Source organism: Trachurus trachurus (assembly GCF_905171665.1).
Source record: "Trachurus trachurus genome assembly, chromosome: 4".
NCBI lineage: Eukaryota > Metazoa > Chordata > Actinopteri > Carangiformes > Carangidae > Trachurus > Trachurus trachurus.
Window position 1 is genome coordinate 17,758,113 of NC_139898.1, and position 23,307 is coordinate 17,781,419.

At 41.2% G+C, this 23,307-nt stretch overlaps 3 protein-coding genes across 3 annotated transcripts; 1 reads left to right on the forward strand and 2 right to left on the reverse strand.

Annotated features, from left to right (window-relative positions):
• Positions 1–455: 455 nt before the first annotated feature.
• On the reverse strand, positions 456–6,960 carry timm44 (translocase of inner mitochondrial membrane 44 homolog (yeast)). The gene is made up of 13 exons (XM_083970806.1): positions 6,898–6,960; positions 6,314–6,418; positions 5,617–5,823; positions 5,419–5,499; positions 5,154–5,303; positions 4,823–4,959; positions 4,534–4,619; positions 4,194–4,286; positions 3,568–3,692; positions 3,320–3,370; positions 3,052–3,141; positions 2,344–2,454; positions 456–1,632 (listed from the first exon to the last, which is right to left on the reverse strand). Exons 1-13 carry the CDS (start codon positions 6,925–6,927, stop codon positions 1,513–1,515), a joined length of 1,386 nt encoding a protein of 461 aa, XP_083826932.1. The 5' UTR covers positions 6,928–6,960; the 3' UTR covers positions 456–1,512.
• Positions 6,961–7,244: 284 nt separating this feature from the next.
• Positions 7,245–14,479, reverse strand: hnrnpm (heterogeneous nuclear ribonucleoprotein M). Its single transcript, XM_083970185.1, has 16 exons — positions 14,195–14,479; positions 13,222–13,403; positions 11,524–11,576; positions 10,803–10,810; positions 10,562–10,655; positions 10,184–10,456; positions 9,907–10,060; positions 9,749–9,798; positions 9,602–9,662; positions 9,259–9,390; positions 9,095–9,172; positions 8,854–8,922; positions 8,649–8,750; positions 7,890–8,485; positions 7,751–7,802; positions 7,245–7,659 (listed from the first exon to the last, which is right to left on the reverse strand). Exons 1-16 carry the CDS (start codon positions 14,293–14,295, stop codon positions 7,496–7,498), a joined length of 2,169 nt encoding a protein of 722 aa, XP_083826311.1. The 5' UTR covers positions 14,296–14,479; the 3' UTR covers positions 7,245–7,495.
• Positions 14,480–15,223: 744 nt separating this feature from the next.
• Positions 15,224–22,229, forward strand: dmap1 (DNA methyltransferase 1 associated protein 1). Its single transcript, XM_083969860.1, has 10 exons — positions 15,224–15,625; positions 16,014–16,105; positions 16,455–16,650; positions 16,789–16,947; positions 17,049–17,216; positions 17,441–17,626; positions 17,962–18,033; positions 18,615–18,687; positions 20,020–20,369; positions 21,530–22,229. The coding sequence occupies exons 1-10, from the start codon at positions 15,530–15,532 to the stop codon at positions 21,587–21,589; spliced, it is 1,452 nt and encodes a 483-aa protein (XP_083825986.1). The 5' UTR covers positions 15,224–15,529; the 3' UTR covers positions 21,590–22,229.
• Positions 22,230–23,307: the final 1,078 nt, after the last annotated feature.

Genomic DNA, 23,307 nt, shown 5'->3' on the forward strand with positions numbered 1-23,307 from the left:
TGCATCATACGTAAAGCACATGGCCTGAATTAAGATCCAGCCTTGAGTGTGATAAATCTAATTTGGTCTTTGATGAGAACTAACACACAACCACGGTGCCAGTTGGTACAGTGGGTCCACCCCACCATCATTTTACATGTCCAAGAAAGGCCGTTTTGGGTTGCTGGTTGTGGGCCATATGGCTCTGGTGTGTGGTGCAATGATACGGCACATTGAACACATGTAGCAGTGACTTATGACCTATCACATCACTGAAGGTCAAAGGATCAGAAAATAGTGAAAATGACACGTTATTGATGGTATTCATGTTTTTCTACTACTTGTGCCTTTATAACACATTTCACTTTCCTTACTATTTTTGTGCCTTTAACCAAAATATTTGCAGCAAAATTCTGGTTGTTTTAGACATGCAATGAGTAAATTTGATTTGATTTAGATGCTGCTGAGACCTAAACCTGAAAATAAACTGAGGTTACATCAAATCTAATGAGTTCATCTGGTTTTGGTTACATTAGAAAAATCTCATCGTTTTGTTACTGTGCATTCTGTCGGCCAAGACAGTCCTCAGACCAATCATGTTCATGGTCAGTGATTGTGATGTCTGTGACAACAATCAGGTTTCGTATACAGGGGCATTCAAATTTGATTTATATTGCTCTGGAAATTAAACTGTAAAAAATTAACATAAAAGTAGCATTATCCCCAAAGGAAATATTACAACAATCTGAAATCACACTCGGGGGACTTAATTTTAAAAAGTAATTAGCAATTGGCCTGGAAGGAATCACATGATATTCTCCAGATCTGAGGGCTAAATTTAACCATTGGCAGGGTAGAGGCAAAAAGATTTTGATCAATATTATTTATTTTCAAAAATGTCTAGTGTGAAAAACAGGGGTCATCTTTATTTTTCATAATAAATATAGACTCTCACATTTTAACAATTATATTGGACAATTATCATACAAAAACGTTCATGGGGAGCGCCGATTGGTCGAACCACCATCACCACCAAGATAACACCTCAGAGAGGAAGCAAGAGAGTACGATGAACAGATTAAACAGAGGAAGGTGGTAGAAATGTTTGAGCTTTTCAAGACCAAATGGAAGTTAAGGGGCTCGGGTTAATGTACTAGCTTGATTTTATCACTTTTTTTCTCTCATAATTAACAAAACATAAGTTAACTGACTTAATTTATCCAACAGATATCCTGCACCACGTTGATTGAAGCCATACCAGCATTGCATGAAGTAGTTGGTGATGATTGTTGGTAGTCTACTGCCCCCTAGTGTGAACCACAGGAATCAAGCACAGGAAGAAAAGTGTAGGTACTGAACTGTGTTTCTGTCATGATGTGAGCCCTTGCCCCATTTGTCTGTCCCTCATCTCTGCATGCCTTCCTCTCCCCCCGGCCCTCGCCCACACCTTACTTCCCATCCACCTCCAGGGCATGTTCAGGTGCAGTTATGCTCTCTCCCTAGGTGAGTGTGTTTTGTGCTCATCAAAAAGTCTTAGAGGATCTGTTCAGTGCTAGACGCAGAGATGTCAAGTAGTCTCCAGGCAGCATACGGGTTGAGCTCCTCCTGGTCTCGACACAGAGCCCACACATACATCATCCTGAGCACTTTATCCTGAAGACAGAGAAAAAGATGGGTGCACTTACTCTTAGGTGTTCAGTTCACCTTAATTGCTGCAAATGAGGGAGGATAACTATTCAGTATGTTTTTAGTTAAACCAAATACAATCAGGTAATTTTGAGTTAGCCAAGTCAATAAACAGATGTCCCATATCTATAAAGCCAAGAAGGTCCTAAAGGAGGAAAACAAATTTAAATGGCACAACAAAGGGTAACAAAAGAAAATCATCTATAATTTAATGTCCAGACTTCAGGATTCAGCTTGCAAAACTCAAAAGTACAGTATACGCACTATTAATCCTCTGGCAGTAGTATATATTCTGAACACTGGGTAAGTGCCAACTGCATGGTACTGAGTGGACACCTTTTCAACAATTAAAGGTGTCCCTGAGGAGTCCTGAGTGGACAACATGGCTGCTTTACAGCCTATAAAACTGTAGGCTTGGCCCTGGGTCTAAATAAATCAAACCAATGCCCAAAAAGTAAAATGTGGCTCCATTGTCTCATAACATTCTCTTCGTGGCTCATCTATGAGAACACATTTGTGATCACAACCAAACGCAAATGCCAGCTTAAACTTTGTATTCTGCTAGCATTACGCATCAAAATGCTGCATTTAAACATGTTTTTACTGTCAAGAAAAAAACCAACTGTTTTTAGAGGTTTACGTCTTGTTGTTGTTGTTGTTAACATGTGCATTACTTACAGGGTCTCCCTCTACCACTTCTCCTTTGGTGTTTCGGATCACCATGACTAACTGAGCCTGGAAGGTGATAATCAATACTGGACCCTGGTCCATCATCTTCCCCATGGCCAGCTGGAGAAGAGAATACACAACTTACTGAACCAACAATCACAATTTTTAGATTAATTCAAATAATAAAGAGGTTTTAAGTGGCTTCAAAAATAAAGAAACTGTAGTTGATAAAGACAAACATACAATCTAAGAAAAGAAAAAACATATAATACCAAGTGTCATGTGTGTGTGTTTAATGCTAAACCCTAAAACTCATGAATTCATTGTAAAAAAATAAAAAAAATAAATCCAACCTGTAACTACCTTAATTTTGTATGTGTGATTCTAAAATCAAAAAGAGAAAAAATCCACACACCATGAGCTCCCTTCAGAAAAATTTAATAGCGTGACGTTTCGAGCAAAACAATGCTCTTTTTCAAACTGCTGTATACTGGTACAGACAGGAAACTGCTTATATATATATATACAAAACGACCCCGCCAGGTGAACAATCAACCCAATTGGGGTAAACCATTTTGAAAAAAGGTTTCTAAAATCACACATACACACCTTCTGAACTATGAAAAAATGAACTGCTGGAATTAAAAAGAAAACACTAATACCAATACTCACAACTTTATTATAAAATATTGTGTAGTGCAGTTTGATGTAACTTACATCAATATTGTCAATATCCAGGATCTTGGAGTGGAACTGAAGTCCCATGGCTTTGGCTTGCTGAATTGGGTGTGCCAGCTGACTGTATGTCTACACACCCAGTACAGGAGAAAGAAGATTAGACAAAATTATGACTGCAGCCAACATGTGCACAACTGTTAATCAATGTACGTCCTAAACTAATGTGTAATCATGTCAGTACTGAAAGAAACATTTGCATCTGTGTTTCAACATGTCAAGCCCAGAGTCAGGTTGTGAACAGTCGTACCGCTTCATAACACCAGTCCTTCAGCACCTCCAGCTCCCCTCTGATCATTGCCTGCATGGGTACAACAAAAACAACAGTAAGATGAAAACTTAAAAAAAAATTCAACATTTAACAGCATGCAGAACTGTAGGTCAACCTTTTTTCAAATGTGCAGGTCATTTTGATAAATATGTGAAGTTTGTGAGTGCATCCAATTGACAAAATCAAAACAAGCTGGTATCAGCATCATTTACAGTCCGTCATTATACCTCCAGTATGTTGGGGATGATGTCTCGTTCACACTGCTTCAGGAAGGAGTCTTTGTCGAAGGAGGGGTCCACCTTCAAAATCTCTGTTAGAACCTCTGACATCTCCGTCTTAGAAAATAGTCCGCCTATACACACGCGCACATGTGGACAGCAGACACAACGGTCAGTTTCTTTTAATATTTACCTATTGCCTATATTAATATTCATATTAATATAAAACATTCTGTGATCAAATGGCTCAAAGGATTTATAGTGCCAATATTTTCCTCATTTAAATAAACCGGCCTTCGTGGAAAAAAAACCTACAATCCAGAAACATCTTTTTCATAATCTACAATCTATCAAATCAAATCAAGTCAAATCAAACGTGTGTGCTTTATGAAATGCAATATGAATATTAAAGTCACCAGATACAATGAGAGTCATAATAAGTGGAGACACTAGATTCCTCCAGAAAGCTACATTTGGATTTTGGTGGATAGTGTTACAGAGTACAGATATGGCGAAATATTCACAGGATATGAATGCACATAGGGGACAACTTCACCTCCCCTATGTTGACAACTTTATGCAGTCATAGAGTCTATAGACTTCTCACATTCATCAATTATCTTAAGGTCTCTCACCTATGACGTCAGTCATCTTGTCAGTGACGGCACGAGACGCTCTGATAAAGGCGTTGTCGCTCTCATCGTACTTCATCTTCATTTCAAAGAATCCTGCAATGATGATGAGAGAAAGGGGGCGAGAGAAAAAGAGAGAGGTTTAAAATAGTTTTCTTTTTTGAAATATGAATTTCCTTCAGACAACGTGAGGAATTCCAAGAGTAAATGTAAGGCTGAGCAAAAGGCTGCTGTGCATCATTGTAGGGTAACTGATGGATTATTATGATGGAAACTCACATGTATACAACATGAAGAGTTGTGTGATGGTGCTAATAAGCAGCAAAGTTAGGCAGTTTCTTACTATTGAATACAACATTGTTGTCTTTGAAGTCCTTCCACTGCTGGTACCATTTTGAGTCCTTGTGGAGCACCACACCCATCGCTTCCCTGGAGAACACACAAAGCAACAAGTTTTGAAAAAGCAGGCCGAGGACATGGTTGCCAGGGTAAATCAGGAACAACCACTCATGAGTTTCTCTTCTATGATGTAATCTCTTCTCCAAATTAGCGTGAATTTGCTGGTTCAGAAATACTGAACCTGGGTGTGAGCCTCTCTCACTAACAGGGCAAAGCAGCTGTCACTCACGTACTCATTGGCTTCGAAGACCTTGCCATCATCCCCTCCTCCCTTGGAGGAGAACTCACTCCTCTTCCTGAGTCTGGCGGGAGGCCGATAAGGACCAGTGTGACCGAGGTCGTCAATCTCTTTCTTCACACTCTCCATGCCCTGAAATGAAGTGGCAGACAAGAAAACAAGGTTCAGGTTTGTCATTTTCAGGTCACTCATTTGTCATTATTGTAACTTATTCTTAAAATGCAATAATTTCCTTGTAAAATATCTTACATAAAGGGTTTATGTTTCATGCATATGTAAACTTTATTTACCACATCTGCACCACAGAGAGTTAAGTCACACCATACCTGAGATATTGCTCTGAATGCACCAGTCTTCCCCAACATCTCTCCACTCTTAGAAACAGACTCTGCAGAAGTCTTAGCAGTTTTGGCCGCTTCCTCCATTCCCTCCTTGATTTTCTTCCCAATGTCGGTTCGAGTGACCTCGTCTAGCCCCTGTCCACACACACACGCACACATACACAGAGAGTGGATGTCTCAAACGCCATCTATCATATGACAATGAAAAAGAAAGACTGTATCTGATTGAGACGACAGGTGTCACATTTACCTCTTTAACCGTCTCAGAGATGTTTCCAAGCTTCTTCCTGAGAACCTCAGAAGTCTTCACAGTTTCAGACTCTATAGTTTTCTGGTACGGAGGCAGAGGAGAAGGGGCATTGGCAAAGACAATACAGACCTAACACCTGTGTTTTCAGAGGAACGTGTTATAAAATGAAATCTTTCTGTGGTCCAGCCGTGTACTTACATATTTTCTTCGAGCTTGTTTCAAAGCATCTGACTCCTCCAGTTTTTTGGCCTCCTCACGAAACTTCTTGATGCTTTCTTTCATTTCCTTGTTCTTGTTTAACTCCTGTTTCAGATTGTCCAGAAACTCCCCCAAGAAACCTTTTTTGCCGCCGCCTCTTTCCCCAGACAAATATCTTACATGCATAGGCTGTGGCCGCCGAGGCACCTGGTTGATGTGAAGTTAAAGCAGTTCAATTAAACTTGGATTTTGGTCCATAGTATTGCTTCTGTAGTCAAGGAAAACTTTAAGTAAATGCACAAACCAACAGTAAAACATTGCAAGCAAGATGGGAGCACCTACGAATGACAAATATAATGCAGCATAGTAGACTTCATTAATGGAGCTTATGCTTCGGCAGCTATGCTGATATGGTCTTCCCCAGGTATAAAACATGATAAATGCATTTCTCCAAAATGCTCTTAATGTTTTTGTTAGTTGTGCTTGTTTTCCACCTTAAGGTCTAAAACATATGTTTATTTTCTTCACGTAAGCACAGCTTGTATGTCAGTCTATTTCAAAGCAAAAGGCTGAGCTTTTCATGGTGGAGACTGAGAGCATAATGCTAACTACGATATTCATACCCAGGCTGTAAAGTAGCTTCAGCATGATTAAAAAGAGGTATGACAGTAGCATATCTTAGGTCAGGCGTTCCTACCTGTGAAGAGCTTGTGAGCAACCCATGTATCCTGAAGACATTGGGTCTGTTGTGATGGAGCAGGTAAGCAGAAGGGAAAGCCACCAAGCCCCTTCTTACACATATCTGGGGACAAAAACATAGCTTCAAACTTCAGTGAACTGCTGAACTACGTGAAATCGAGATAAGGACACATTCCCATTCCCAACCTGTGCGTAAGTTCACCCTGACAAATCACTTCTGCAACGAGCTATGTTGTGTTGATGTCGAGCGTCGGCATTAAAATACCAGTGTTTCCTTTGCATTTTAGATACGATACTAATTGGATGACATAGCTTAAAGTGAAACCGATGTAGAAGTTTTACTTTGGAAAAGTTAAATGTCTCGTCGTTGTCCTGAGCCATAAAGTCCAAACACCGGTCAGGTATCCCAACATTTAAAGAGCTAACTCGGCTAGCTAACGCCACGTTAACACGCCAAGGAAGACTCTTAGCATTTACCGTGAGTAGTTACAGTGGCATTTTTAAAATATCGCTAGTTTGTCTCCATTTATTTTGTTTATCATTTGGTGCTGACAATCGGTACAAAATGTTCCAAGCACTCACCTGGTAACACTGACACAAGGGGGTCGCCATCTTGAATGTAGTGCCTGTGACCTTCCATGTCCATGAGGGGAGGGACTCCTCAGTCACGTGACCGCCCCAAGGAAATAATGAGCCCAGCGGGTGTTACAGCCATAGGTTACAGCCATAGCATAATCAAAGATACTCTATTGTCTTTGATATAATACACCTGATTTGTCATTTAATTACATGCTTGTATGTGTTATGCAGTTACATGGATGCATACGGTCTCCAATTTTATGTGAGGGACAAATTGTCGCTGTAAAAGTGATGCAATCCACACAAAAAGTCAGCAAAGCATTCCAAATATTGAGGTTTATTTATCAAAACACCTTATAGAACAAAGGCAATGACAGGTGAAGCATGACAAAAAAAAGGAAAAAAAAAATTAAAAATTTGGTCTCTAAAAGAAAAGTAAAATTTAGGAAACTAAAACACTTTTACAAATGAACTAAAACAACATTTGCACTGTTACAAATATCTAACAATCCAAGAGTGTATAGATGCTAAAGGACAATAAAGATGACACAGAGCATTTGGACATGAACTAAATGATAAGTCAGATGTAACACAGGATAACTTATGCATTCCTATCAATCCTAACATCAATCTCTCTTCCATTCAGCCGGTAGCCGTTCATTGTCCGGCAGGCACGCTCAGCAGTTTCAGGGTTGTCGAAACGGACCACACCACAGCCCTTGGACTTGCCATTCTCCATCTTAATATCAGCATACTGGACCATGCCTGTAGAGGGAAAAATTCAAGTGTCACAAGTCTTTTCCATATGACAATAATACTTACAGTTAATCTCATGTTTATAAACAACCATTCTTACCACATGTATTGAAAGTATCCTTCAGCATCTTCCAGGTGAAGTCAAATGGCAGCTGAAAAAAAAAAAACAGATTAAAATCACACATAATATAATGGTCAAAATAAATTTAGTCCCTACTAACTTGTAGATAAATACTTACATTTCTGACGAAGATCTGGCATCCCTTTCTCACGTTGCTTCCCCCAGTTCCAGGCCCTCCAGCTCCAGCTCCAGCTCCTCCAAAGGAATTGCCACCGAATCCTCTATCCAGGTCTGTAGAGCGATCAAACTGGCCACCAACACCCCCAGATCCCATCCGGTCCATGCCAGAACTCATGCGGTCAAGGCCACCTGAGGGGAAGCGGTCGAGTCCTCCAGTGGAGCCCATGCGGTCGAAGTTGCTGGGCATTCTGTCAAGCCCGGTGTTGCCCATGCGATCCATATTCAGTGGGGAACCAAAGTCCAGGCCAGTGCTCATGCGATCCAGACCAGATGGGCCTAGGCGGTCAAACCCAGCTGGGCCGAGGCGGTCCATGGTGGAGCTCATACGGTCCAGGCCAGGTCCTAGCCTGTCCATACTGGGCCCCAGCCGGTCCATCCCCGAACCCATCCGGTCAAACCCAGAGCCCAGCCTGTCCAGGTCAGACACACGATCCATCCTGTCCATGCCCATCCGGTCCATTCCTGACATTCGATCCATGCTGCCTCCCAGCCTGTCCATTCCCGAGTTCATGCGGTCCATACCCAGGGAGTTTCCTGTAAAAAAAAAAAAGAAAAGAAAAAAAAAGCGAGAAAACAAAAAGGAGAATTAATAATTTGGTTACAAAGACTACCTCAGCTGAAATGGGCATTACATTCTGATGAGGCTTATTGGAGTACTTGTCAGAGGAATTTCAAACAAAATCCTGAAAATACGAACCCATTCCTCTTTCAAAGGAGTCCCCAAAATTATTGCGAGACATTCCCATTTCATTTCGCCCAAACTCCCTGTCAAAAGCACCACCAATCCCACGGTCCATCTCTGACAATGCAAGAGATGAAACCATTAGAAGTGTCCAGCAAAACGTGAAAGTCACCCACGCTTGCTTTGGCACGCTTGGCACAGCTCAAAACATTATGCTCACCGTTCATTCTGCCCATCCCTGAAGAACCAAAGCGATCCATGTTGTTCATTCCTCCAAAGTTGTCCATTCCTAGAACACAAATGAATCAAGTCTTAGTGGAAGAGCCACTGCCAATGTATGGGCGGGCTGGCAGGAACTGGTAATCCAATGCCAGAGGCAGGGATCTTCTTCACCAGATAAATCCTATTGTGCTTTCTCACTGTTAAAATGATTTTAATTACAGTTACATTCTAGTACATACCTCCTCCGCCGCCTCCTCCTCCTCCTCCTCCTCCCATGCGCCCACCTCCCATGTTGCCGAAGCCCATTCCATCCATTCCTGCAAAGTGAAGGGTGGTGATGATTAGTCAACAATTCCAAATTGTCTCTTGTATTCAACTTAACAAAAACACTGGGGAAAGTTACCTCCTGGGCCCATGTTGCCCATTCCTCCTCCTCCACCACCACCACCACCACCAGCACCTCCTCTGTTGAGTTGGGTAGCATCAATTGGCTGGCCACCAGGCCCCAGGCCCAAACCAACACCACTCAGTCCACCTGTGAGAAAATAGGTACAATATTTTGTCGCAGAAACCGACTTATTCAGAATTGAGACGTTATGTATAAATTTGAGGCAACCTGATAATTAACTGGCCTTTTATAACTGTAGTTTCAACAATTAACCATCCACAACAAATTCCATCTGGTCATACGCTAAAGACTGTGGCTGAAAACTGACCCAGAGCTGTGCAAAAAAGTTTAAACTTACGGGGAAGAGCAGCCGCTCTATTATCAGGTGGTCCAAAGTCTTTGGGCAGGGACTTCTCATCCTTAAAAAACATATAAAAAAACACATTCAGACTATGCTATCAGGTTATTGTGTGATCCAATGTACAAAGAAGTATAGGCAACATACCAGTTTTACATGCATGACCCTGTTGAACAACAGCTGCCCATTGAACATAGCTGTGAAACCATTAAGGAAAACATACCACTGACATCTTGAAACAATGTAGTAAGAATGAATACAAACACCGGTATTCTAATCAGCAAGTATAGTTCAAAAAAGGATACAGACAGCTTGGACTGCTTCAATGGGCATATCGAACGTTACTGTGCCCATGCCTCTGCTTTTCCCGTCCTTGTCCTCCAGAATGTCAGCCCTCACCACCATGCCAGCCATGCTGAACACCTCTTTCAGCTTCTTCCAGCCCACTTTGTAGTCCAGCTATATGCACAAGGAACAATTTCAGAAATGATTACTTGTTTTGTCTGTACACAATAGTTTGATTACATGTTGACACCATTATTCATGCTGTCATCATACAGAACAAAAATGTGGAAGCCTCACATTAGCCACAAAGACAGTGCTGCCAATCCTGCCAGCCTGGAGACCATGGATGATCTCATTGGGGATGTTGGGGTTGTTCATCAGGCTGGGAGGAATGTTGACCATAGAACCGTTTGGTCCAGGGCCCATTCGATCCATGTTCATGCGCTCCATTCCTCCCATTCCACCCATTCCCCCCATTCCTCCCATCCCTCCCATCCCGCCATGGCCTCCTGGTGGGCCTCCGCCTTGAGCCTTGTTGATTTCCCTCTGAGCAATCACACCATCTGGATCCTAACAAACAACATTAAAATACAACTTAGGAAAATTCACAAATTACACATCAGTCTAATGGGAAAAGAACACCAGTGGTTTCTTATTATTCTCGCTGTGTCCTACCTCCTTCACTTTTAGAGGTCGTCCATTGAGGTTGTGCTTGTTCACCTTCTCCACAGCTTTCTTCATCAGCTCTTCAGTCCTAAATTCAACAACACTGACAAACACATAGACCAATCAACCAAAATGTATTTTTAAATCACCCATTGCATCCAAAGATCTAACTTTAGCATTGTAATGTTGTCCATCTAAGATGGACCGACATAACCACTTATAAATCAAGATAAATTAACGGCATACTTACGCACACCCCTTTGTCGATTGAGGTCAGACACGCCGCACCAAAAGGAATAAAAAATTATTCAAATTAGTAAAGGCAATAGTTATAGTCGATGTTTCAACTGACACAAAATGTGAGAATTTCATGCAGAAGTCAAAAGTACAACACCACACAAGTCTACAGTCTTGGCCACAGCCCTGTGCTTCCAAATGAAATTATTAAAAGTATCACATTTTCCCCCATCTCTAACACAATGCAATCAAGTCGGGGACTATAAGAAGTATTTTTCCAACATCCAAAGGGCAGAAAATCCACAGGGAGATAGGATTCCCGACTACTATGATATTGGAAGTGACCTTCCAGGTGAAGCAGGTCTACAGAATGAGTTTTATTTAACAACCATCTAACAGCCTTGTAACAACCTCTTGCAGACTAGATCCCTTTAGTTCATAAGGAGCAAATCCAGCAACCAATAGGGACAATGTCAGCTTCTGCAATCCCACAGGATTGGCTACAAAAACAGTCAGAAGTCCTGTTGTAAGAGCATCAACCCTCCGGATGGCCTCAAGACAGTGCCACAGACGACACAGAATAAAACACGCCTCTGGCATGTCACCATCTCACACACTCCACCAGGCTTCTGAATCTGAACAATTCCCAACAATAAAAATAAAGAAACGAAAGCTGACAAACACAGGTTTGTCTAGGATTATTCATATTTTTATTTGTATGTATTTGCACTTACCCTCGATTTGCCTTCTGCGTCCATTAAGTGTTCCACGTACGTTACCTCACCCACTACAAATCAGATTCCAGAGACGACACACACCAAGGGGAGAGAAGCCGAGAGAACAATGGGGGTTTAGAGCAGAAACACAAGAAGGGCGGCCGGTGACAGTGAGCTCGGACTGCCAGTCCTGAGTCTTCCCCCAGCGCCGCAGCAGCACAATATGGTACAGGTCTACAAAAAGCAAGCTTGGCTTCTTCTTTTTCTTTTTAAAGAAATAATAAAGACTTCTTAGCCTGTCCTTGTTGGGAGTCTCCCGAAGCACCAAAAGCAATAGACTGAGGACAACAACTGTTGAAATGGCCATCAGCCTTCCTAATTGGATATAATGCCACAAACCACCTTCTATATGAAGAGAATTAACCAAAGAATTTCAAGTCGTCAAAACCCATTCAATGCCTCAGCCCATTTCATTGCACACCTGCGCATTCTTTGTCAAGTGTCACCTTTTTAAACCTCAGGCGTAATGCATCACTACATTTGCCCATCAGCTGAGCCTAAGAGGAAACCTGCAGCTGGAAAACTAACCATAATGTTTTTGATGACAAGCTCTTAAGGGACAGAAACATTTCTAATTTCAAACATGTTCGTAGAGTGGACCTCTTCCTGAAATGCACAATATCAGAATTTAGATTCTGCGTCGACGACAGACACGCTTTCGTTTCAGATCACATTTCTGTTCAACAAATGGGCATCCGTGACCAAACCTCTAGAGACAAGGACAGTGCATAAGAAGTTGCTTCATTTTGTAGACCTGTACCCCAAAGAAATCCCCAACGCATAGCTGTGTTTGGCACAACATGGAGATCTGCTGAGATTATGTTTGCTTGTCAAGGTCAAACCTAAAAGAGAAAATGCAATTTAACTCCACAGTCAGTTGTGAAATACAAACACCAGGCACTCCTTCTAAAAGAGGATAGTACCCATCTTGACACATGCGTTAACATAAAATGCCAGTGTAGTTCAATACTTGTGATTTATCTAATGCTAACCAGTGCCCCAACACTAAACAACTACTTTCACATGAATAACAGCACATTTAAATCCAGAGTTCTTTTAAGAGAACATTAACCATAATACCTGCTGAAATTCAAAGTTGCTGCAATACAAATGATTTCATTGGACATATCTCCACCATTTTTACCAAATTATAAATCATAAAACCCCAGGTTTTACCATTTGTAACTTAAGTAACTGAGATCAACTTGTTTCTTGCTTTTGGGCAAAATATTTACACTACAATATTCGTTCATGCATTTCTTGGGTGAAAGCACTTAATTGTGCCATTTTAGATCCTACACCACAGGACTTTCACATAAGTGCACCAGCTTTACACATGTACAAATACAACCATCACATCACAAAAAGCCACAAAAGGTTGTATTGGTCTCGGGGGAGAGTAAATGTTCGATATAACATCCAGGTTCGCAGCACTTGTGCGAGTCTGCTGCAACTCCTTGGTTGGCGGACAAAAGATGGACCTCATCCCAAGCCTTTTACCATAACTCCCACGATACCTCACGCAACCTTGTACAACTTAAGTACCTGCACAAATCCCCAAAAGCCCTTCAAAGCTTAAGTGGTCAAACAAAATGACCCTGGATCTTTTTTTTGTGCAAGGGCTGATTGAGTCTGTCCCTTATCCAGACACCTTACCTTTTTCTTTCATCAGGTCTTTGAGGGCCTGCCATTTCACATCATATGGGATGTTGCTGACAAAGACACGGTATCTTTTGTTAGCATTTCCATAGGGTTCGTAGCGCCCGCCTCCACCTCTCTTCTGGGGCCTCTCCTTCCTGCTTGAATTGGACTCATGCTTGGGTTTCCCATTCACTTCTCTGCGTAAAGAGATCAATTAATGCAGTGAATACTTGCTAGCAAAAAAACCACAACACTACACAAGAACATGAAATGTATCGTTTACAACCAAGTAAGAGCATCTGAATCTAAAGAAGCGAAATCCCTAAAGCATCTCTTAAGTTGCATGGCCCCCATGGCCAAAATGAAGCCACTCAACCCAGTACTATCTTTCCTTTGTTCTGCTAGCAATCTCTTCAGCTAACGTTACATTTATGTTTAAATGATAAAAACTGAGTACTGAATTTAAGAATTAGTAAAAACTGTAATTAGAAATAGGTACAGTTATTTGACCTACAGCATCAATCCTCAATGCAAACTTGAAACCTATGCTTGAAACTAGGACAACTTAGCTTGGGTGGCATGGCAAGGCCGCTCTGATTGCGCACCGGGCCTTCTCACTTAAATAATAAATCTATCGTTTCACGATTCGCATGTATATAATTAATTAACTTGATAACGGTTAAGAAATGTTATAATACATTTTGCATTAACGAGTGGCGAAGCGTGTGGGCAGCTAACGCTAGGCTAACGTTACGTAAAATGGGCCGATTCTCCTCGCTAAATAGGCGGCCCCTTCCCATCGCCACCTGAAGGCATTAAACGACGAAATTTGAAAACAAAATGGACCTTTATATGCGAGTATGTCGAGCAAATACAACAGTTTGTACCATTTTTCATTTAAAAATGGAAAAAGTGCGACATTATCGTGCATCCAAGTCATTCATTAGCAAGTAAGCGCCAACAAAGGATCCTTGATGAATGGGCTTACCCCTGCTGCGGCTGCTGTTGCTGCGGCGGCGCCTGCGTCTGCGGTGCCTGCTGGGGCTGGCCTGTTTTCTCGGTAGCGGTCTCGGCCTGCTCGTTGGACATCTTCGTACGCAGTATAATGTATTGCAAAAATAAAAAAATAAACTGTGATATAGTCTTGATATTAACTAGTTGCGAATTTCAAATGTGACCTCGAAGGTAGATAAACCAGCTAGCTGACTGACTGACTGCCTGCGCCGACCACTCCTGCGACACTCAGCTAAGGAAAATGGCGGAGTGAGAAGTCAGTCCCAGACCAACGGATGCTGGGAATTTTGAAAACGTGACACCGTCTGTATCCGGTGTCTTTCAAAATAAAAGCTTACAACGACAAAAGGATTTTCACGATAAAAGTGCTAAAATATGTGTAAAATGTGGGGAGCATGCATCAGTCCGACTGCCCAAAAGTCCGACGGCTCATTTCTCCGACTACCCATTCTACAGTGTTAAGGTTAGGTTTAGGGTAAGGTTAAGGGTTAGGGCTACTTAAGTCGGAGAAGTGGGAGGTCGGACTAATGGACCCAAAAATAAAGAAATGTATGGTCGGAGAAATGGGTAGTCGGACAGACGTCATGCGCCAGTAAAATGTATCTCTTTTGGTGAAGCTCAACACCTCCCACCTGCACTTCATACACACGTTCTCGCTTACATGCCTCTTTTATATACAGTCTATGTTACTTGCACATTGCATATGCGTGTCCATTGACGTGCATTTTGTTTGTTGCGTTGTATTGTTGTTGATATGAGTCAGGCTAATGTAGGCTATTTTTGCTGGAGCCTCAGCCAGCAGCACCCGTCTAATCTTTAAGTGTTCACTTGCTAGAGGCACGTGTAAACTATGCATTTTTATCGTTTTCTCTGTGCACTTCAAGTCTATTGCCATTCATATTTTTGAACAGAGGGTGGCGGTAACGCACCAATAAGTACACAATTTCTGCAGTGCGCCGCCAAACCTCTTGGGGGCGATACAACGACCACAGCGCGGGCGGAAGTGTTGTTTAGTTCGGTAGATATGCTATGCTAGTCACTTAGCCCTAACAAAAGCTTGTGAATATTTATTGATAGCTACATCTCTTGATTTCATTTTTCACAGAAAACGTTCTCGGTGACGCTTTTAACGTCGTTATGAGGCTGTTTGTGGTTTTGTGTGAAGCTAGCGTGGTTTAGAAATGCTACCATTAGCCTTTAGCTAGACGCGTATTCGTTGGATAGCGCCGGTGAATGAAAGTAGAATAACAGGAGGCTATTTACGCTTTACAGGCTCTGGGAAACGATAATAAACCAGATAAACCAAACCATGGGTACTGGCGCTGATGTGAGGGATATTCTGGAGCTGACGGGAGGAGATAATGACGGTCCAATTAGCAAGAAAGACCTCATCAACTCTGACAAAGTGGGTACTACTACAACAAGAAGACATCATGAAAACCTGTTTCTGTAATGTAAATGATGTTACTCTTAAAACCTCATCAGCTGTAGGGTTGGTCTCTTAAAGTTGTAAGTGAGGTCGATCAAAGCTATCTCTGGCTGTAAAGGGAGTAAACATCTCTTGCCAGCTACAAAGACTAACCTGAGCTTGTGCCTTAAACGTGTAATAATATACTGTGTTTTCTGAAATGAATAAATAAATCCTGTATTTTTAGTTACATATGCTGTGTGAATCATGGAACTGTTACAGTGTATACAGAATATTTGAAATTTCAGAGTATTTGTTATTTTGTTCTCATGTTTATTAAAACATGTCTTTAAAATACTGATTTTTCTTTCCCACCTCATCTCAGAAAAAGAGCAAGAAGGCGACTGAGACATTGACTTTCAAGAGACCCGAGGGAATGCACCGAGAGGTCTATGCTCTGCTCTACTCGGATAAAAAGTATGGCCTCATGTTTTAAGATAAGGGATTTGTCTTTAATTGGTGTGCTGAATTATGTGTGTTTAAATCAAATGCTCCTTAGGCAGTCAAGTGATTGGTATGTGCGAAACATTGAAGGGGTTTGTGTTAAGGTCTCACTGAAGGGGAGAGCTTGCCATTTGCCATTTCTCTATCTTGAAGCATGTTTAGTTTGTTGGCATTTTCAGGGTTAATAACTTTTGTGACTGCACTGCAGGTGTGTTTATGTGTTTGTGTCATGTTCTCCTGTCACTTCTGTGTTAACTGGAGGTTTCCCTCCTATCAAGTACTCTTGCTATAACAAAGCCTTGTTTTCCTTTTTAATTTACAGAGATGCTCCCCCTCTGCTGCCAAGTGATACTACTCAAGGCTACAGGACAGTGAAAGCAAAACTGGGTTGTAAAAAGGTGCGTCCTTGGAAGTGGATGCCCTTCACTAATCCTGCTCGCAGGGATGGGGCCATATTTCACCACTGGAGACGTGTGGCAGAGGAGGGCAAGGACTACCCTTTTGCCCGTTTTAACAAGGTAGGGATGACGACAGTTTCCTTTTCCGTCAAATCACTCATGTAATGCAAACAAACATAACCAGTCATTTACTTTTTATAGTTATTCAACCTAATTCTGTCTGCTTTCTTTGCTCCTCTGTGTGCTTTGCCTTCATAGACGGTGCAGGTACCAGTCTATTCAGAGCAGGAGTATCAGATGCACCTGCATGACGATGGTTGGACTAAAGCAGAGACGGACCACCTGTTCGATCTGTGCAAGCGATTTGACCTGCGCTTCGTCGTCGTCCATGACCGTTATGACCACCAGCAATACAGAGTAATCACTTATTAATCTATCTTACACATGGAAGACACATTGCAAAAATCAAAAGTTAAAGTATATTTTTGTCGTAACATTCTCCCATGTTTGCTTTTCAGAAACGTTCTGTGGAAGATCTTAAAGAACGGTATTACAATATTTGTGGTAAGCTGACAAAGGTCCGTGCAGCCTCAGGGACAGAGCCCAAGATCTACATATTTGATGCCGGCCATGAAAGGCGTCGCAAAGAGCAGCTGGATAAACTCTTTAATCGTACACCTGAACAAGTTAGTAACTTTTTCATTTAATTAGGATTCTTAAGCAGTTTTTAAGTCTTCAACATATAGACTGCCCAGTTAAAATGAGAAGTATTACGTCAAACACAGGCCAGTTAAAACTAATGTTGTTAATGCAGCAATCTCTCTTGTGAAATAATAGAGAAATCAGAAACTCGTAATGTTTTGCCAGCCTTGTAGTTAGTAAGGTTGCACTTCTCTCTTTTTACCTGCAGGTGGCAGAAGAGGAATATCTTATTCAGGAACTAAGGAAGATTGAGACGAGAAAGAAAGAGCGTGAAAAGAAGGCCCAGGATCTGCAGAAACTCATCAAAGCAGCTGACACAACCACAGAGTTGAGGCGAGCTGAAAAGAGGGTTTCCAAGAAGAAGCTTCCCCAAAAAAGAGAAACAGAAAAACCGGTATGATATGCACTCACGCAAAAGAAGCACATGCCAGTTATTTGAATAATATTTACCAACCCACCATTTAAAAAAAAAAGTTTGATATTATTTAAATGGCAAAGCTTTCAATAGCATGATAGTGGTTATTCAATGCAAATGTACACTGAAGTCATTCATTAAGATGAAGATTAGTCTCAATATTCTGTGTCTCGGAATAAATCGTCTGAGCTCTATTTCTCCATTTGTGAGTCACTGTCAAAGTTAGATTAATTGACCATAATCCATTATTGAAAATAGAAGTTTTTAAATGAACTTCTTGTCTCATCTATAATCAGTTATGACTTTTTCTTTAGGCTGTTCCAGAGACTGCGGGAATCAAGTTCCCTGACTTCAAATCAGCAGGAGTCACGCTGCGCAGTCAGAGGGTGAGTACAACTAGATCCTATGGAGGTATTAAAACTACTAAAAGAACCTGAAACTACAGTAGTCAGAGCAATACCATAGATCAAGAAATGACATTTGTCTGCACCGTGTTGCACTGCTGTGCTGTATTTTTTCAGAAAATATGCTGAGTTTGGTTCGAACAGCAAAAAAAAATGTGCAAAGTATTTTAGCAAAGATTGAACCTGCAGTTGATGTATGTATGTGAGAAACCAGAGAGTCTTACTCCGGCTGGCTATCTCTCATTAGCACTGTGATGATTAATTGTGGTTGTGACTAGCTCATATCTGTAAGATCTAGCAAGGGAACTCTTATTCATCTTCAAGACTGATGAGGAGCTGCAGCTCTCTATGGAAAATGCATTAGCGTGGCTAAAGAAGTGGAGTGCCCCTCGAGCTAATCAGTCAGACAGAGTTCAGTGGATAAAGACATTTTGATCTGGCCTGCTGAAGTGCATTTCAAACGAATTAAAAGCCCCGAGGTGGAGCTGTTTATCCTAATATCTCCGGCACCTTAAATCACACCCCTATGTGTGTTTTCCTGTGTGTCTCTGTGTGTGGTTCAGATGAAACTGCCAAGCTCAGTAGGCCAGAAGAAGATCAAGGCCATTGAGCAGATCCTCCTAGAGCAAGGAGTGGGTGAGTGTGAACAGGCTTATGTCTCTCTGTTAACATTTCAAAGTTTTTCATCTTTAACTCTTTTCTGGAGCAGATTTATAATATGATGATCCCAAATTGTGTTTGTGTGTTAAGTTTCCGTATAGCAGAGAAAGACATATTTTTCTTTATTCTGAATAAAAATGTAGTAGTACAGTTAAGGTCAAAATTATTAGCCCCCATGCAACTTTTTAACATTTCCCTAAAATAATGCCCAATGTTAGCAATATTCATAAAATTTTATTTAGTAAATCATTCATCAATGATATGACCCCATTTTTGGTACACTTTGGAATGTGAAATAAATATTCGAGATTTATTTATGAACAATTTGGTAAAAATTGAGATGGTCAAAATTATTAGCCCTCTATGGGATTTTTTGCTTGCTTTTTCTGCTAACTCGGTTTGAAACCACACCTGAGCAGTCAAAAAACACAAGATTTCCAAAACTTTGGAGCGCAAAATAATCAGAGATGTCAACAAGAAACCCTGGAGCTCTGCAAAGACGATTGTTGCTGAACTGGCTTCATCTGGACATGATGTTTCATGCAAGACTGTTGTGAGGGATCTTCATCGTGGTGGACTTAATGGTCATCGTCCAAGAAAAACCCCTTTGCTCTCACGGCAGCACATCAAAGTCGGACTGAACTTTGCCAGAGACAATTTGAAACATTAGGGTGAGTTTTGGAAGTCTGTGCTTTGGTCTGATGAAACTACACATGAGCTGTTTGGGCATGCACCACGATGAAGAGCCCTCACAACAGTCTTGCATGAAACATCATGTCCAGATGAAGCCAGTTCAGCAACAATCGTCTTTGCAGAGGTCCAGGGTTTCTTGTTGACATCTCTGATTATTTTGCGCTCCAAAGTTTTGGAAATCTTGTGTTTTTTGACTGCTCAGGTGTGGTTTCAAACCGAGTTAGCAGAAAAAGCAAGCAAAAAATCCCATAGAGGGCTAATAATTTTGACCATCTCAATTTTTACCAAATTGTTCATAAATAAATCTTGAATATTTATTTCACATTCCAAAGTGTACCAAAATGGGGTCATATCATTGATGAATGATTTACTAAATAAAATTTTATGAATATTGCTAACATTGGGCATTATTTTAGGGAAATGTTAAAAAGTTGCATGGGGGCTAATAATTTTGACCTTAACTGTATGTGTAAATAATAGAACAGAATAGCACAGTGTGTTAACAGCACTAAAAGCTTTTTATTTACAGCTCCACTTGGACACAGTATTTCGATGCTTTGCCAAGTAAATCAAAATTTTCAACACCTTTTACCTTGTGTCTCTCTGTGGATCCAGATCTTAACCCCATGCCCACAGAGGAGATTGTGCAGATGTTCAATGAGCTGCGTAGTGACCTGGTGCTGCTCTACGAGCTGAAGCAGGCCCACAGCAACTGTGAATATGAGCAACAGATGCTGCGCCATCGCTATGAGGCTCTACTGAAGGCCGGCAGCGGAGGTGGGTGTGGAACAACAGGCGCAGGATTTGGTACCGCATCACAAGGTGGAGAACTCAATGCCACCAACAGCACTGCAGCATCCACCCCCGGGACTGAAATGCAGTCCTGGCCCAGCATAGACGACATCAAGGTGGAAGCCAAGGAGCAGATCATTGATGTTGTTGGAGCACCGCTTACCCCCAACTCAGTAAGTCTACACAGCTGAGACCCAAACTATTGCCAGTTATCGGATGAGGATATCTATCTATCTTATACAAATGTTTAGGCAACTCTAGTTTGTGATGCGCATGGGTTTAAAAATGTACAGTTACACTAAATTTTAATTTTTAAATTTTAATTTAAAGAGTACTCAAAGTCGTATTTAACTCATTGAGTGCCAGCCCTTTTATAAAATGGTCAGTGCCATGTGCCAGCGTTTTGGGGCATTTTGAGTAATATGTCAAGACCCATAGAATATTCTGTACTATGACTCTAAAAACACCAAACAGCTCAAAGGAAAGAGGAGACTCTCTATTTAACTAGGGAAAAACCATTTGTTTGTACCTTGTTCCATTCTTGATATATCTTAAGTTGAATAGAGCCTGGTTGCACCAAAAAGACCACTTTTTTTCTAGAAAGCTGAGAAAAATGCATTTTTGTGAAAGAGAGTCTCTCAAGAAAAATAGTGATTTATCCGTTTTAATTTTGGCTTCAAAAACATGTAAGACATCTGAAAATTTAATTTCACATGTTTTTTCATTGACTCCCCCCCCCCACAAAAAAAGACAAAACAACAACCACAACAACAACTAAAATACAACAAGTACGAGTAGTTGCTGCCCCCTCAGCCTCTCCACCAGTAAAGGAGTCAGATGTGAACTGGAAAAACTATGCTATGCATACCTAACTAAAGCGGCCCGAAATGCCAATAGAGTCAATTGAAAACGGTGTCATGTCTATGAACAGCATAACATAACAGTAGATTACCTTTTATTTTATTAATTATAATGTATACTGTCTGTGATAAAGCCAGTTAAACACTTGGACGACCACTGCAGGCAAGTTGTTTAATGCAGTAGGCGGCTGATCATTTTACACCACAATTGTGCTGTGAATGCACCTGAGGCAGAAATATAAAAAGACACGTTTTCGTGCCTTGAGATGGACAAAAAAAGTCAATCTGGGAATTACTCTGTAGCCAAGAGGAGATATTTTCTCCCTATTACCCACCCTATCATTGGGCAGTGTTAACAGTTGGAAACCCAACAAGAGATCTGTACATCAGTGCATCAACACAAAGATCTGTGCAGACCAAGGAGCAGATTGCCGCTTCAGTACGCTTACATGATTTTGTGTATCACATTTCAGCGCAAAAGGAGAGAGTCGGCATCCAGTTCGTCTTCAGTGAAAAAGGTGAAGAAGCCTTGATGGAGATGAGTAAGTCAGCTGTTACATGGTGGAGTTTCTCTGTGCACAGTGGAGACGCACAAGGGTGGACAAAAAGGGAGACGTGGGAGCTGGGCATCACATCACTGTTCATTCATGTAAAAGCACCACTGACTACACACGCACACACAACTTTTCACCTTCTAACCACAGCCAGCCCCCTCCCCATTTGGCTCACCCTGCATCTTTGTGACAAAGGCAACAACTGAGTGACATTTCATTCCATTACTGCTTGTCTACCTGCCTCCGCCATTGCTCGGCTTTAGATGAGGAAAGATCAACTGTAAATTGCCAGGCTGAGCTAATCGGGACATGGGGAAGAAGGTGGGAATGACTGGATAATTGAAATGAATTGGAATGAAAGAAGAGACTCGGTGAGTGGGAGGACCTCCAGCCGCAATGCTCATTTGACCCACCTGAGGGTTTTTTGTAGCCTAATCATGCCATAGTGTTTACTGGAAATGTGTTTTTGTTGTAGTATTGGCTCCCTCTTGACCGAGAACAGAGAGAACAGCCACTTCCATCTTCTGCCTGTGTTTTATGTTGGACTCACAGGACTGATTTCTGTTGTTTGTCCTCAGGTGACCTTGAAGTCAATGATTCAATAAACCTCGCTGTTTTGTTTTTTCTTACGCTGTTTCATGCTTGTTTATGCCACGGTTTTCCTTCTACACTTCAAGCCATCTCTCAGACGAGATCTTAACTCGGAGGTAATTAGTGTTGAATACACATTTGCCAAGGAAATTGTAGGATCATGACATTCTTACCTTACCTGTCATTTAACTTAAGTGACAACTAATGACTTCATTAATATGATAATTAAGCAGTGATCATTCTTCTGTTGGCACAGCCACTGAAACTTCATTAGGTCTCCTAGCAATAATATTGCTAATTGCGTGTCAATTATGTCGTTAAACCTACTTAGTCATTAATTTCTATGCAAATTTTGGATATGATTGCCCAGAAGAGGGGAGCACTGTTATCTGGACATGGTGTGTATTGATATATCTACATTTGGGCTTTCTGCTTTCCAAAATTAATATATTTTAAGTTCTGCAAGCTACATGCAAACTCCTAATACATTCCTAAAAAAAAAAAGTTTAACTCTGCTTTAAACATGTTATTTGTTTATTTTGATTTGGCTGTTGTAAAAAAAAAAAAAAAAATAACCTCAACAATATGACTTAACCGTCTTACCTTTGTTTAAGGTTCATAAGATTGGTTATTAACTGTCATAGGTGGAAACACTCAACAACACATCAGCCGATAGTTGCCTCATCACATCACCACAATCAAAACATTTTTATTATGAGCTCTAATCGGCGCTGCTGAAGTTGCTAGACTTAACCCATCCACACACTGTAGCTGTTTGATTGAGAGAGAGAGAGAGAAAAGGAGTGAGAGAAGGCAAGTAAACATGGGTAAAATGGATTCTCTGTGTCTATATTTCATGTTGAAAATTGGCTCATAAATCCAGTGGTTTGATCTATGGAACCCGTCGTTGCTTGAAAAAACCTCCGTAAATGTGTAATTTCTCCCTTGACAGAACACAGCCGAAAGGCTATCTTTCTTTTGCTTCCTCCTCCCCTCTCTCCTCCCCTTTTTTCTCTGTCTCTCAATTCTTGCTCACTCTCCTCCAGCCTGGTGTTGGATTAATGCTTTGCTCTTTTCCCCTCTCTCCTTTCATGCTCCTCTGATAT

Coding starts and splice junctions, on each gene's coding strand:
- timm44 (XM_083970806.1), bottom strand. CDS start 6,927: ATGGCGACCCCCTTGTGTCAGTGTTACCAG. Junction 3,371..3,567: donor TCATCCCCAACATACTGGAG/GTATAATGACGG, acceptor GTACCCATGCAG/GCAATGATCAGAGGGGAGCT. Junction 2,455..3,051: donor TGGATATTGACAATATTGAT/GTAAGTTACATC, acceptor TCTCTTCTCCAG/CTGGCCATGGGGAAGATGAT.
- hnrnpm (XM_083970185.1), bottom strand. CDS start 14,295: ATGTCCAACGAGCAGGCCGAGACCGCTACCGAGAAAACAGGCCAGCCC. Junction 10,457..10,561: donor GACCTCTAAAAGTGAAGGAG/GTAGGACACAGC, acceptor GTTGTTTGTTAG/GATCCAGATGGTGTGATTGC. Junction 8,486..8,648: donor CTCCTTTGAAAGAGGAATGG/GTTCGTATTTTC, acceptor TTTTTTTTACAG/GAAACTCCCTGGGTATGGAC.
- dmap1 (XM_083969860.1), top strand. CDS start 15,530: ATGGGTACTGGCGCTGATGTGAGGGATATTCTGGAGCTGACGGGAGGA. Junction 17,217..17,440: donor TTAATCGTACACCTGAACAA/GTTAGTAACTTT, acceptor TTTTACCTGCAG/GTGGCAGAAGAGGAATATCT. Junction 18,688..20,019: donor CCTCCTAGAGCAAGGAGTGG/GTGAGTGTGAAC, acceptor CTGTGGATCCAG/ATCTTAACCCCATGCCCACA.